This window comes from Heterodontus francisci, chromosome 15, assembly GCF_036365525.1.
Source record: "Heterodontus francisci isolate sHetFra1 chromosome 15, sHetFra1.hap1, whole genome shotgun sequence".
NCBI classification, from domain to species: domain Eukaryota; kingdom Metazoa; phylum Chordata; class Chondrichthyes; order Heterodontiformes; family Heterodontidae; genus Heterodontus; species Heterodontus francisci.
This window is the reverse complement of record NC_090385.1, coordinates 46,323,160-46,336,985: the sequence shown is the minus strand read 5'-3', so window position 1 is coordinate 46,336,985 and position 13,826 is coordinate 46,323,160. Positions and strand designations below refer to the sequence as shown.

At 44.6% G+C, this 13,826-nt stretch overlaps 1 protein-coding gene across 1 annotated transcript in view; it reads right to left on the bottom strand.

Annotated features, from left to right (window-relative positions):
- Nucleotides 1-313: 313 nt before the first annotated feature.
- nlgn3a (neuroligin 3a) overlaps nt 314-13,826 on the bottom strand; it is a 195,209-nt gene continuing 181,696 nt past the window's right edge. The window contains exon 5 of the mRNA XM_068047486.1: nt 314-5,371. Coding sequence (XP_067903587.1) covers nt 4,516-5,371 — 856 coding nt within the window. The 3' untranslated portion in view covers nt 314-4,515. The remainder of the gene's footprint in view (nt 5,372-13,826) is intronic.

Sequence of the window (13,826 nt, the reverse complement as noted above, 5' to 3'; positions counted from 1 at the left end):
CTGATGCTCCAATAATCACTTCCACACATGGTATCGGCTTTCTGTACTCAGATCTCAAAACAAAAACACTGGGGGTCTTATAAACCAACCAGGGAGTTTGCTCTGCTCCAATCACCAAGACACTCTGAATTAATTGGCTGAAATAGCTGATGATCGGGGGAGTCTTTGTCCAGATGTCAAATGAGGTCGCGGTTTAGATGGAAGTCACGCAAAGGCAAACTTCCAATTGTCATGCAGGCCTCCACCTGCCAAGCATGAGGCATATTAATTTCACCACATAGATATTAAATTTCAAACTGTTGTTGAAGTGAAGAAAGGACTTGCTTTAAAAAAGAATTGCCAGATCTTGGCTGGAAAGACATTTGCATATTAACAGACAGTGCTTGGAAAGTACAAATGACCATTCCATGACACATTCAACCCACAATGGACTTCTGATCACCAGACATTGAAGGTGGGGGAGCTCGCATTCCAGGTTGACTGCTAAGATGGCCGAATACACAAATGGACATGGTCAAACCAGTTAGTTACATGACTAACCTGCTGGGCAACTTGAGTTTTTTTGAATTTGTACAAACAGTTTTGGCAGAAAGCAGAATGCTCCTGGACTGAGAAGATCTCTCCTGGCTGGCTCGCCACAGCCTTTCCTGCTGTTTGCCTGCTCCCATCTCTTTCTCACGGAACTTCAAATCCACTGAAGACGCATGAACCCAAGAGAGAAAAGTCTCCTACAGCAAACAAGGTTTAAGAAGAATACTGGGCCCCAACAAAAAGCAAGATCTACCTACAATAAAGGACACTACAGTGAGCTCGAAGAACCGTAACACAAAAAACCTCCTCAGATATTGTCTCAAACTTTTCCACTTTATTTCTTCTGTTTTCTTTCTGTCTCTATCAGCAAGTGTGTATCGTATGTGCATGCTAGCGTGGGTGTGTCGTGTATCCGTAGGCATTAACTGAATTAGAGTTTAAGTTTGTTCAATAAAATTTCACTTTTCTTCTTTAAACCTGAGAAAACCTGTTGTGCTGGTCACTTTGCCTTGTAATTGGAAAGAGGTGAAAAAGGAATTCACCAAAGGGGAGCTGAAAACACGGTGTGTTTAAAAATTAAATCCTGTTACAGTAAGACCAGGTGAAGGCTGAAAGGGAACCCTAGACTTCTTTCTCACCTGGTCATAATACAGTGCTTTTCTGCATGGGAAAAGCAGTTTAGAATTTACACTGTGTTTGTATAATTGGGACTGCTTTATAGCTTAACAAAAAGAACCTGTCGATCAGAAAAAAAGGTTATTTAAAGCTTAACCAAAGGAAATTAATCTAGCTGCAACAGAATCCATGCTTAATACAATCTAGTGGTTGTTTAGTAGGATCATGAAGAACACGCAAAGGGATCAGAAGTAGCAGAACAGGAGAATGGGGAAGCCCGGGCTTTGGAGATGGAGGAACTGGAGATGATGATAGAGACTGTGACGAATGGGAGGTGGAGAAACAGATGCTGCAGGGAGGGATGAACACACGCTGAGGAATTGGATATGGACAGATAAACATTACTAAAGATTGAAGATGGACGGTTAGAGATAGAGGAATGGATACATGGATAGGGGATGCCTGATATGTTGATATTTTTTACATGTGGGCAGTTGCTTTGTGATTCAATTTCAGGCATTGTACATAGACGCCGGACTGTCTCAGGCAGGATTGACCATAATTATGGATATTGATCTTGTGTTTTTCTATGATGGTATTTTGATTATTTGTCTTCACAGCAAATTGAGGTTGGAGTTTCCAACCAGAATGCGGTGTTAATACCGATACTTTCTGGCTTTCAACTGCTGATGAACAGGGTCAGGAATAACTCAGATCTTATTTGTATTCAAACAGAAAATGCTCAGCCAACCTGGCAGCACGTCTGGAAGAGAAACATGAGTTAAGTCTATTCCACAGATGCTGCCAGACCTGCTAAGCATTTTCAGAATTTTCTGTTTTTATTTCAGATTTCCAGCATCCGCAGTATTTTTGCTTGTGCCTCATATGTATTCAGCCACCTTTCTTGGGAGGGGCTGGTATTAGTAATATACCTGGTGTTATTTACCATTGGGACATAGGTTCAAATTCAGCTGAAGACTGTCTGCTTCCTCCCCCTCAGAATACATGCATATAAAGAAAGAGATTATGGAGTAGCAACTGGTTATGGCCAATTTATTGTGTACACCGAAGCCTGGAGGCTTTCCTAACATTGGCCCTTGGGCCTCATTTTAATATTTTGCATGATCTGCCTGTTTTGCCTTTAAAGGCAGCTCGTCCATTTAAACAGCATGAATTTTGGGCGGCTTGTCTTGCTGTTGAGGGCAATGGGAGAGGGACTAATCACCATTGGCAGCAGTCCTTGGGAGTGATGTGGTACCAGGATGATCATTTCTGCTTCTCCTGGCTCCAAACTTTGAAAACATGTACACTTTTTTGTTATAAAAACAAGAAATGCTGGAAATACTCAGCAGGTCTGGCAGCATCTGTGGAGAGAGAAGCAGAGTTAACGTTTCAGGTCAGTGACCCTTCTTCAGAACTCACTATTTTGTTGGCGGCCACTACGTAATTACAGTGACTACTGAAGGTCCCGAGTGAACCACTCCTGCCACATACTCCATTAAGCATGGCCAATTTAGCAGAGGGGTCCCAAAACAGGTGTCTACACGTTAAGCGCCTAACATCTGTTTTAAGTGGCCATCAGGAACTCCTGAAAAATTGCCTGACCCACTGTGGGGTCAGACATCTACCAAGCGCCCCGGGGATGCAAAACTTTGTCCCCAGCAAGTGGCACCTTTTGCATCTTTTTTTACCCAGAAAATGGGCACAATGAGGATCAAGTTCAAAATAAAGTTTTCAATCCAAACCCACTAAACACATTCACAACATAACCTCGGTTCCAAATTAGTTAAATAAATCTTGGGCAAGGAAGATGACGCAGAGTATGCATGACTGGGATGAAATTTCAGGAAATGGATCAAACATTCCATTTGGAAATCCCCAGTCGTTGAAGTGTTTTGTTTCACACTTGCTTGGAGTCTGGCTACTGTGGGAGGAGTGTGGTGTGGGGTTGTAGGAAACATTCCATTGACAGCATAGTCCTCATGAGCCTGGACTAAGGACATGGATGGTAGCCTGACTGAATTGAAAAGTGTCAGAACATGGAGTGTATTTGTGGTGCTGTCTCCCTCTGCACCCTCTCAATTGCAAACGGGTTTGGCACAAAGTAACATACAGCAACAGATTGCTATACCAAAATACAAAACAGACACAGTTAAAAACAACCTTCCCCCCCTACCCCCAAGAATTTTTGCTGGTTCTAATTTGGCACGTGTCACAATTCACTGTGTATAAAAAATTAAGGGGTGCACACTATCTAAAGTTGCTTTATTTGCTGTCCTTGAAGAGTCGTCACCTAGCCACAGAAAAAAGAAACAGATCTGTAAAAAGTTTGTTAGGTTTTTGTTGAGTCACAAAAATACAAAGTGCTTCACTGGATAAATGAATGCGAGCACGTCACATGAGGAAGGGATATAGAGGCAATGGGTGGACAGAAATGCTTCCATGGCGGTCAGGTTAAAATGCAATGGCAGTAAAACAACGCTTTGTCACCTTTACTGGCAGCTTCTAGAAGGACGGAAGTGTTGCACTCTTGATTTTGGTCTTTCTTTTGAATTATTAACCATTAACCATTGGTGGTACAGCAAGACATTCACTGTTGAAAGGTGCTGGACCGAGATCAATCTCCACTTCAGAATTAACTGACTTTAGAACCATCGGAACATAAGAACCTAACTGAACCCAAAACAAGAACTGAGTCCTAAAGGGGAGGCCGAGGAGGCACTCTCTCTCTTCTCAACAACCCTTAATATTTACTGAAAAAAAAATCACGCTGGGAATTTTCTAGGGGGCTTTCCTGATCGACTGCTGTAACTTCAGCAGAATACCCAGTTTTTGCTTCTATCCCTGGTTTCTGTGATTTTCTCATGAAGTTATGGTAGGTGATCCGTGAACCACTGAGGAGATACCCGGCCACAGAGTTTCAGTCCTTGTGTGTGTCCGATCCCCTCGGTGCTAATATATTTATTCTAAGCTGTTCTAAAAGTGATAAAAAAATGCATGGAGCACAGCAGCGTGTGGGGCTAAGGCATGTGAACAATGAGAAAAGGTGGGCAGCCATCTGCTGCTGCTTCCCCACAATGGTAACAAAAAGCACTTTCATTTTCTCTCATGTGTGTATTTTCTTTTTTAAAACTTTTTCTTATTTTGATTATTTTATAAAACTTCAGGTTGTCTCTTTGAACAAGAAGGCCCGATGTGAATATATGTCTTTTGAAGTTCCCAGGGAGAGAGAGCCTTCTTGTAAGGATGGTACAGTGCACATGTTAATCAGACACTTGTTAAAATCCAGCAGTCTGGAGTGGTCTGTGTGAGGGGGTCTCTACCCGGCGGTTCATTCACTCCCGCCTACTGGAGGGTTACTGCCCAGGACTATACCCGAGTGGTGGAGTGTGAATGAGGCAGCCCTGTGCTGTTAAAACCAGCAGCAAAGGTGTTGTAAGGATGCAAGGACTGCATTCCCACCAAGGAGTTGGGAATCATGGTGATGGTATTGGGGGTCATGAGGGGGATATCATCAGGTGAGCGGCGGAGAGTCAGTGTGTAGTCTGGCAGTGAAGGCAGCCGCATGGGCTCATGAGCCTGGATGTTCTCACACTCATGGTGCGTTTGGTTCACTTGTAGTGACATGATCTCCTCCTCCTGTGTATGTGCCATGTCATTGCTGGTGTTGCGTTGTGGGCTCGGCTGCTGGTGGGAGTCATTGCGGTGCTTGTCCTTGCGGTAGTACAGTGCAGCGAAGGCCAGGACATTGAGAAAAAGCAGGGAGGCCCCCACTGCGATGGTGACGCTAAGCTCAGTGGAGTAGTCCCGGGGGTTCTCGATCAGCAGGGAGCCACTGTCTTGCTCTGGGTCCCAGTTCTCCTTTTGCTGCTCATTGGAGTTGAAAGCTGGAGACATGCCTGAGCCTGGCCGCTTGGTGGTGAAGGGCCATACCTTGCCATTGGGTCGCCTAGTCGCATAGGAGATGGGAGTGGTGTTGGGCTGAGGCACCTTGGTGGTGGTGGAGGTGTACTGGAACATGTCATGCAGGTTGTACAGGTGAGGGACAAGGTGCTTCCAAAAGGCCACTTTGGTGGCACGGTAGTGCTCCCGCACTCGTGGCTTCAGACCAATGTGGAGGTAAAGCTGATCCCGTGGGTTGTATTTAGACCAGGCCACCTCTTCAAAGCGGTTAGCCTTTGTGTGGATGAACTTGGTGTCCTGCGGCACTGGCTTGTTGGGATCACTAGAGATAGAAAGAAGACAGTTACTTTCAGGAGTTCCTTTCAATTTACTTACCAGGGTCATTGTCAGTTCTGTATAAATCAAGCACAGTTAATGAAGCATGTAATGCATGTGAAGATCTAAAGGCCTGTCTGCCCTTATCATGAACAATGCCAAACCCTGGAAAATGGACTCATGGGACTAAATTTTCAAAACGGGATTGGGCACCCAATGCCCAGACAATTTCCGGGTCCCGACCCCACGCCTGAGTTGCGTTGCCAATGCGACGCAATCTTCAAATATTAATGCCCTAATTGGTCAGAAAGCGAGCTCGGCGCCTAATTAGTGGCACTGAGTGTCTGTAGGAGATAGGAGCTTCCTGCAGAGCTCGGGCGGCAAAAACAGGTGGCAGTCATGATGGAGCCGGCTGCTGCCTTGCCACTGAGAGCAGGCAACACCATGGAGGGCCAGCAGAATAAAAAGGTGAGGCAGCGCTTCCAGAATTAAAGAAGTTTTGCGCTTGGCCTGGCACAAGATCCCTATGGCCCCAAAACATTTCAACGTGCAGCAATAAAGTTTGCCCCCTGCCCCCTGTGAGCCCGACTACTGTGCACCAGATTGGTCGGGCTCTCCGGAATCGCCATTGAAAATTACAGTGCTGACTCCCCCCACCCACCCCCGCCTCTTAATGAGTTCTTTTATGAGCTTAATGGGCTCTTAATTGGAGGTGAGTGGCTTCCACATTCCCTTCCCCCAGCCCTCACATTAAAAATTGCGGACTGTCGCAGAGGCATCAGGTTCCGGAGATGACCTCTGGGACTGTGATTTTCCAATCAAGTCTGCACCGGGTTCAGACTCGGTGACCCTTTGAAAATCCGGCCCAGGTAATCACACTCTGCTCAATATAAGGTGAACAGGACTCTGCAGGCAGCAACTGAGTCTTGGCTCATGGATACATAGGCCTGAAACACCTTATGCTGGCGTAAATATGTTACGTTTGCTGACAGCAAGTGATGCCAACATTTCTTGCCAATCTCAATAGCATAAACCAGAATGTGAAAATCAGCATTAACAAACAGGAACAATCGGTAAACAAAGTGCAGAACTCATACCATATATCCTTTCTTTAACTATGAAAATGAAAAACATATACCATATAACCATCATTTATGAACATTAGGCATTGTGGGGTGAAAATTAGTTAAGGTGGTGTGCCAGTAGCATGCATTCAACTGGGAGGCCAAAACTGGACTTCAGGCCTCATTAATAATTTTTCTGCGAACTGCCGGCTCCCTCCACACGCAATTTGCACATTATTCTAAGAATAATATTGGGCTGATTGCCTTGCTGGCAGCAGGCCGAAGGTTAATCCAGCTGGAGCAGCAATGGTGGGGCAATTGCGAAGTTTGTGGAATTAGAGAGCACTCCTGCTGGCTTCACACCAATTATTTCTTAATTTAAAAAACTTACTTTTTGTTGCTGGCTGCAGGGGCTGCTGAAGAATTCGGAGTGGAGCAGGCCTGGCACCTGCTCCACACAGCCAAAAGATTTTGGCAAGAGGACTTAAGATAGGCGTGGACCTCTCAATTACATTTGTATGGGCCTAACACCTGCCTTAGGTGGCCACCGGGGTAGGGCGCTAACTCTAGCTGGGCATATTCCTGGATGTCTACCAGCCTCAAGCTGCCCTACCCAGTAAAACAGTCTTTTTAAAATTCTTCTCCAATATTTTTATACCTAATAAATACAACTGTTTTTAATGCCCTCATGATTTTGCACACCGCAGTGTTCTGGAGATGAATCTTTAATTTCTGGGCACTCCAGGGTAATCCAAGAGGGTTGGCAGCCCTACATCAGGGAAGCCAGAAAAATGGGCCTGGCAAATTTAGCAGTGGTTCAAATGCCCACATAGTCCCACTGCTAAATGGATCATTGTAAAACAGGCGTATTAATGCTCAAGTTAGGCTCAATAATGTTTAAGCAATCTGGGAAGCTTTTCAATTTTTAATGTGATTCACCCTGGTGCCATAAAAATGCATTCAAAGAAACGGAAAATACAGTTCCAGTCTCAGTGAGAAAAAATAAAATCAGTGAGAAAAAATAAAATCAATGTTTAAAATAACTGCCATAAACTACCAGAAATATGATTTTGAGTCCTGCTGCATCTAAAATTTTGACGTAATTTTACATCCATTTTGTAACAGCACAATCACAGGAAATTCAAGTGTAACCCTCTCTACCATTGCGGGGTGGGGGGGTGTGGGATGCATCTAGGCAAATAGGCATAAAAGATCGGTGAAATTCGGATGTATTGTAAGTAGGTGTATAACACACTTACACCCAAATTTCCTCTATCTTTTGCTTTATGGCTTTATGTCACAACTGCAGGTGTCTTTAGGAACTATTGCACAGGAAATTCTGAGCCATTGAGTTGGAGTCAAACACAGGCACAGAGCACCTGCGCTCTCCTCATTTTATTATTGTACCATTAACCCGAAACAAGAAGTTATAAAATCCACATGCTCATAGACACCACAGGCAGTGACAAGGTGGCTTGGTTAGAATAAACCATTAAACATACAGTCGCCTCGGCTGTCCAGGGCAGTACCTACAAGTTCACTGATTGATTGTACATGTGAAAGAGGTGAGTGATGACAGCCCAAAAAGGAATGGCCCACATATCACATTTGGTGTACCTGACTCATGACTCTGCAGTCTTACAACAGCACTTGCAAACATACAGTCCATATACAGCCTCCCTGAGTCTTCCTCCCAAATCAGCACTCCAGGCTAGATAGGTGCATGCAGAGCCAGATTGATGCTGACGGCACATAGCCTAGCTGTAGTGACTTCAGTGGAAATGCTGTTCTATTCTACTCAAAGCTGGGTATTTTCCCGAATTCCCCCAATCTCCAACCACTCAACTCCATAAATCACCCATATTTCCTTTGTTGCAGTACGTGGGAAGTCGTGGATGCACCATGTGTCCTTGACAAATACATCTGCGGCAAGTGTCACGGGCTGCAGAAGCTTGAGCTCCGGGTTTCGCAACTTGAGCGGTGGCTGGAGTCACTGTGCTGCATCCGCGAGGCAGAGACTACGTGGATAGCACATTTCAGGAGGTAGTCACACTGGAGCTTAAGAGAGCACAGGCAGAGAGGGACTGGGTGGCTGCCAGACAGACAAGAAGATTGAGGCAGGTAGTGCAGGAGTTCCCTGAGAGCATCTCACTTTCCAACCGGTATTCAGTTCTGAGTATCGATGGGAGAGAGGGTTCCTCTGGAGAGTGCAGTGAGAGTCATGACCAGAGCACCATGGGTGGCTCAGCTGTGCAGGGAGGGAGGAGAAAGGACAAGAGAGCAATAGTGATAGAGTATTCTATAGTTAGGGAAACAGATAGGCGTTTCTGTGGTCACAGACGTGATTCCAGGATGGTCTGTTGCCTCCCTGGTGCAAGGGTCATGGATATCACCAAGCAGCTACGGGGCATTCTGGAGGGGGAGGGTGCACAGCCAGAGGCCGTGATCCACATTGGTACCAACGATATAGAAAGAAAGAGGGATGAGATCCTGCAGGCTGAGTTCAGGGAGTTAGGAACGAGATTAGCAAGCAGGACCTCAAAGGTAGTAATCTGTGGATTACTCCCAAGACCACGTGTTAGTGATTATAGGAATAGGAAAATACACCAGATGAATGCATGGCTGCAGAGATGGTGCAGGAGGGAGGGTTTCAGATTTCTGGGGCATTGGGACTGGTTCTGGGGAAGGTGGGACCTGTACAAGCCAGATGGTCTGCACCTGATCAGGACTGGGACAAATATCCTTGCAGGAAGGTTTGCTAGTGCTGTTGGGGATGGTTTAAACTAGCTTGCCAGGGGGATGGGAACCTGAGCGCAGTCTTAGATAGGACAATTTCAGGGCAGGGAACAGGAGGCAGAAAATTAGCAAGTGACTCTGAAAGAAGAAACAAACGTTAAAAAGTGTGCAGCACAGGAATTTGGCAGTGTTAAAAGGTATTTATTTAACTGCAAGGAGTATAGTAAATAAAGCCAATGAGCTGAGATGGGCACAGATAGACACATGGCATCACGATATCATTGCTATAACAGAAACCTGGCTCAGAGAGGGGCAAGAATGGCAGCTCAACATCCCTGGATATAGAGTTTTCAGGCGGGATAGAGAGGGAGATTAAAAAAGAGAGGGTGTAGCATTATTAGGAGGAATGATTTGCTCAATGAATCATCAAACGAGGCCATATGGGTGGAGCACAGAAATAGAACAGGGGCAGCCATACTACTAGGAGTGTACTATAGACCCCCAAATAGTGAGAGGGAGATAGAAGAACAAATATGTAGGCAAATTTCAGAGTGCAAAAACTATAGGGAGGTAATAGTTGGGGATTTCAACTACCCCAATATCAACTGGGATGCAAACAGTGTGAAGGGCACAGAGGGGACAAAATTCTTGAACTGCATTCAAGAGAACTTTTTAAGCCAGCACGTAACAAGCCCAACAAGAGGGGGCACAATTCTAGATTTAGTCTTCGGTAATGAAGCTGGGCAAGTGGAGGAAGGAACAGTGGGTGACCATTTTGGAGATAGTGACCATAATACAGTAAGTTTTAGCATAATCATGGAAAAGGACAAAAATAAAACAGGAGTAAGAGTCTTAAATTGGGAGAAGGCGAATTTTAAGAAACTGAGAGGTGATCTGGCGAAAGTGGACTGGATACAGCTACTTGAGGGAAAATCAGTGGCAAACCAGTGGGAGGCATTCAAAAGCGAGATACTACAGGCACTATGTCGACATGTCCCCACAAAGAAAAAGGGTTTTACGGCCAAATCTAGAGCCCCCGGTTTTCTAGAAGCTTACAGGGTAAGTTAAAGCAGAAAAAGAAAGCTTATGACGATCACAAAAATCTTAATAGTTTAGAAAGCCTAGAGGAGTATAGAAAGTGCAGGGGTGAAGTAAAAAAGGAAATTAGAAAAGCAAAGAAAGGACATGGAAAATTACTGGCAGGTAAAATCAAGGAAAACCCAAAGATGTTTTATCAGTACATTAAGAGCAAGCGGATAACTAAGGAAAGGGTAGGGCCTATCAGGGATGTACAAGGGAAATTATGTATGGATGCAGAAGATGTGGGCAGGGTTCTTAATGAGTTTTTTGTCTCTGTCTTCACAAAGGAGAGGGTTGATGTAGATACTGTAGTTAAAGAGGAAGAGTACGAAGTATTAGATACGATAAGCATAATGAGAGAGGAAGTACTAGAGGGTCTGACATCCTTGAAAGTGGATAGATTGCCAGGGCTGGATAGATTGCATCCCAGATTCTTAAAAGAAGCTAGGGAGGAAATAGCAGATGCACTGAGGATCATCTTCAAATCCTCACTAGATACAGGAGAGGTACAAAACGATTGGAGGTCTGCGAATGTTGTACCATTGTTTAAAAAGGGTGCGAGGGATAAGCCAAATAATTATAGGCCAGTCAGTCTGACCTCAGTGGTGAGTAAATTGTTAGAATCTATTCTGAGGGACAGGATAAACTGCCACTTAGAAAGGCACGGATTAATCAGAGATAGTCAGCAAGGATTTGTTAAGGGAAGGTCATGTTTTACTAACTTAACTGAGTTTTTTGAGGAAGTAACAAAGAGGATTGATGAGGGTAGTACAACGGATGTGGTCTACATGGACTTTAGTAAGGCATTTGACAAGGTCCCACATGGCAGACTGGTCAGTAAAATGAAAGCCCATGGGATACAGGGCAATGTGGCAGGTTGGATCCAGAATTGGCTCAGTGACAGGAAACAAAGTGTAGTAGTCGACGGATGTTTTGTGAATAGAAAGCTGTTCCCAGTGTCATTCCACAGGGCTCAGTGTTGGGTCCCTTGCTGTTTCTGGTATATATTAATAATTTGGACTTAAATGTGGGAGGCATGATTGGGAAATTTGCTGATGACACAAAAATTGGTCGTGTAGCTGATAGTGAAGAGGATAGTTGTAGACTCCAGAATGATATCAATGGTTTGGTTGAGTGGGCAGAAAAGTGGCAAATGGAATTCAATCCAGAGAAGTGTGAGGTAATGGATTTGGGGAGGGCAAAGAAAGTGAGGGAATACACAATAAACGAGAGGATATTGAGAGGGGTGGAAGAAGTGAGAGACCTTGGAATGTATGTCCACAGGTCCCTGAAGGTGGCAGGACAGGTAGATAGAGTGGTGAAGAAGGCATCTGGAATGCTTTCCTTTATTGGCCAAGGTACAGAATAGAAAAGCAGGGATGTAATTCTGGAACTGTATAAAACACTGGTAAGGCCACATTTGGAGTATTGCGTACAGGTCTGGTCACCACATTACAGAAAGGACATAATTGTTGTGGAGAGAGTACAAAGGAGATTTACAAGAATGTTGCCAGGGCTTGAAAGTTGCAGTTATGAGGAAAGATTGGATTGACTAGGGTTGTTTTCCTTAGAACAGAGGAGGCTGAGGGGTGACTTAATTGAGGTGTACAAAGTTATGAGGGGCCTAGATAGAGTCGACAGGAAGGACCTGTTTCCCCTAGTGGAGAGGTCAATTACCAGGGGGCATAAGTTTAAGGTGACTGGTAGAAGGATTAGAGGGGACATGAGGTAAAACTTTCACCCAGAGAGTGGCGGGTGTCTGGAATTCACTCCCAGGAATGGTGGTGGAGGCAGAAACCATCAATTCTTTTAAAAGGTACCTGGACATGCACCTGAAGTGCTGCAAGCTGCAAGACTATGTACCAGGTGCTGGAAGGTGGGATTAGTTTGGGTGGCTAGTTTTTATGGCCAGCATGGACACGACGGGCTGAATGGCCTCCTTCTGTGCTATAATTTTTCTATGGTTCTATGGTACAGAGAGCCTGCATCAGAGCTAGGGCTCAATTTCCAATTTTTTTGTCAGTCAAATGTCTGACATGGAGGAACCTATCACCATGCTTACTGGTAAATTCACAAAACAAGTTTACTTGACCTGGTGTAAAGTTCTTTTAGCTTTACACCAAAACCAAACTCGTGCAGTGCAAATCAGGTATCAAGGTTGAAACTAACTTATGCAGGGAATATAATATTGCTTCATTCCAGTATTAGCTCAGAGTTTGACTCCAGATTCAGCTCCATTTACATTATAACTGCAGCACTGGTGTGTAGCCAAACTGCTTCACACTGATGTTATCGCTGTAATGTGAAGCATCCTAAAAGTGCCCAATATGGATACCTATTTCTTTTACCATTTGAACAGGCCCCATTTATTTCAAAGATGTTCAACAATTTGGAGCTGAGCCCTGATACTCATGTCAAAACCAATGAGAGGAGTGGGCCACATAAAAGGAAGAGTCTCAATAATCTGAGAATGGAACCACCCCATAGCACACAAATTAAAAAAGTACCGACACAAAAATTCAAACAGCCCCATAGATAAGAGAAGTGAGACTCCCTGCACACAAAACACAAGATGTGTTCCACATACACAAGAAAGAACTACTCGACCCTAAAAAAACCCAAGACATTTATAAATAGCTACATTTCTCAGACACAAAGAAGTGAGACCCCCATACATCCCATGCAAAAAAATCAAGGCCTTCTCCTGTTTTTACTCTGCTCATCTGCATCTTTCTTCCATCACAACTCCACTCTGATTCCCCATCTTCATTCCCATACTTCATTACCCCTGGTGTCACTCCCATCATTCATGCCCATATCCTCACTTCCATTCTCCCTTCAGCCCCATCCTCTGCCACACATCCTCACTCCCATCCCCTTCCTCCCTGCAATCTCTCTTCAATCCTGGCTCTTTCCCAAACTTTGACATTAGTAAATTACAGTCTCAAATCAGGCTGGATGACTGATTGGTCAGAAAAGCTGTTCCCTGATTGGTTTAAACCCACCAGTGAGCAGCTTTTTTCTAATCCTCCAGGCAGTAAGTTTAAAGAACTTTAGCTGAGTTCATACGGCTTCTATTTCTTTTTGCAGTAACTGCAAAAAGCTGGTATCAACTATGGTTAAGGTTCTTGAATGTGTTGTCGCCTCCCAAATCCATTCCCATCTTTCCTGGAACACCATGTTTGAATCCCTCCAATTAGGTTTCCGCCACTGCCACAGTACCAAAACAGCTCTTATTAAAGTCACAAATGACATCCTATGTGACTTTAACAAAGGTAAACTTTCCCTCCTCATCCTTCTCAACCTGTCTGCAGCCTTTAACACAGTTAACCACATCATCGTATCATCGTCCTCCAATGCCTCTCCACTGTCATCCAGCTGGATGGGACTACTCTCACCTGGCTCCATTCTTAGCTATCTAATCATAGCCAGAGTATCTCTTGCAATGGATTCTCCTCCTACTCCTGCACCGTTACCTCTGGTGTCCCCCAAAGATCTATCCTTGGCCGCCTCCTATTTCTCATATACATGTTGCCCCTCGTGACATCATCCAAAAGCACAATGTGAGTTGTCACTTGTATG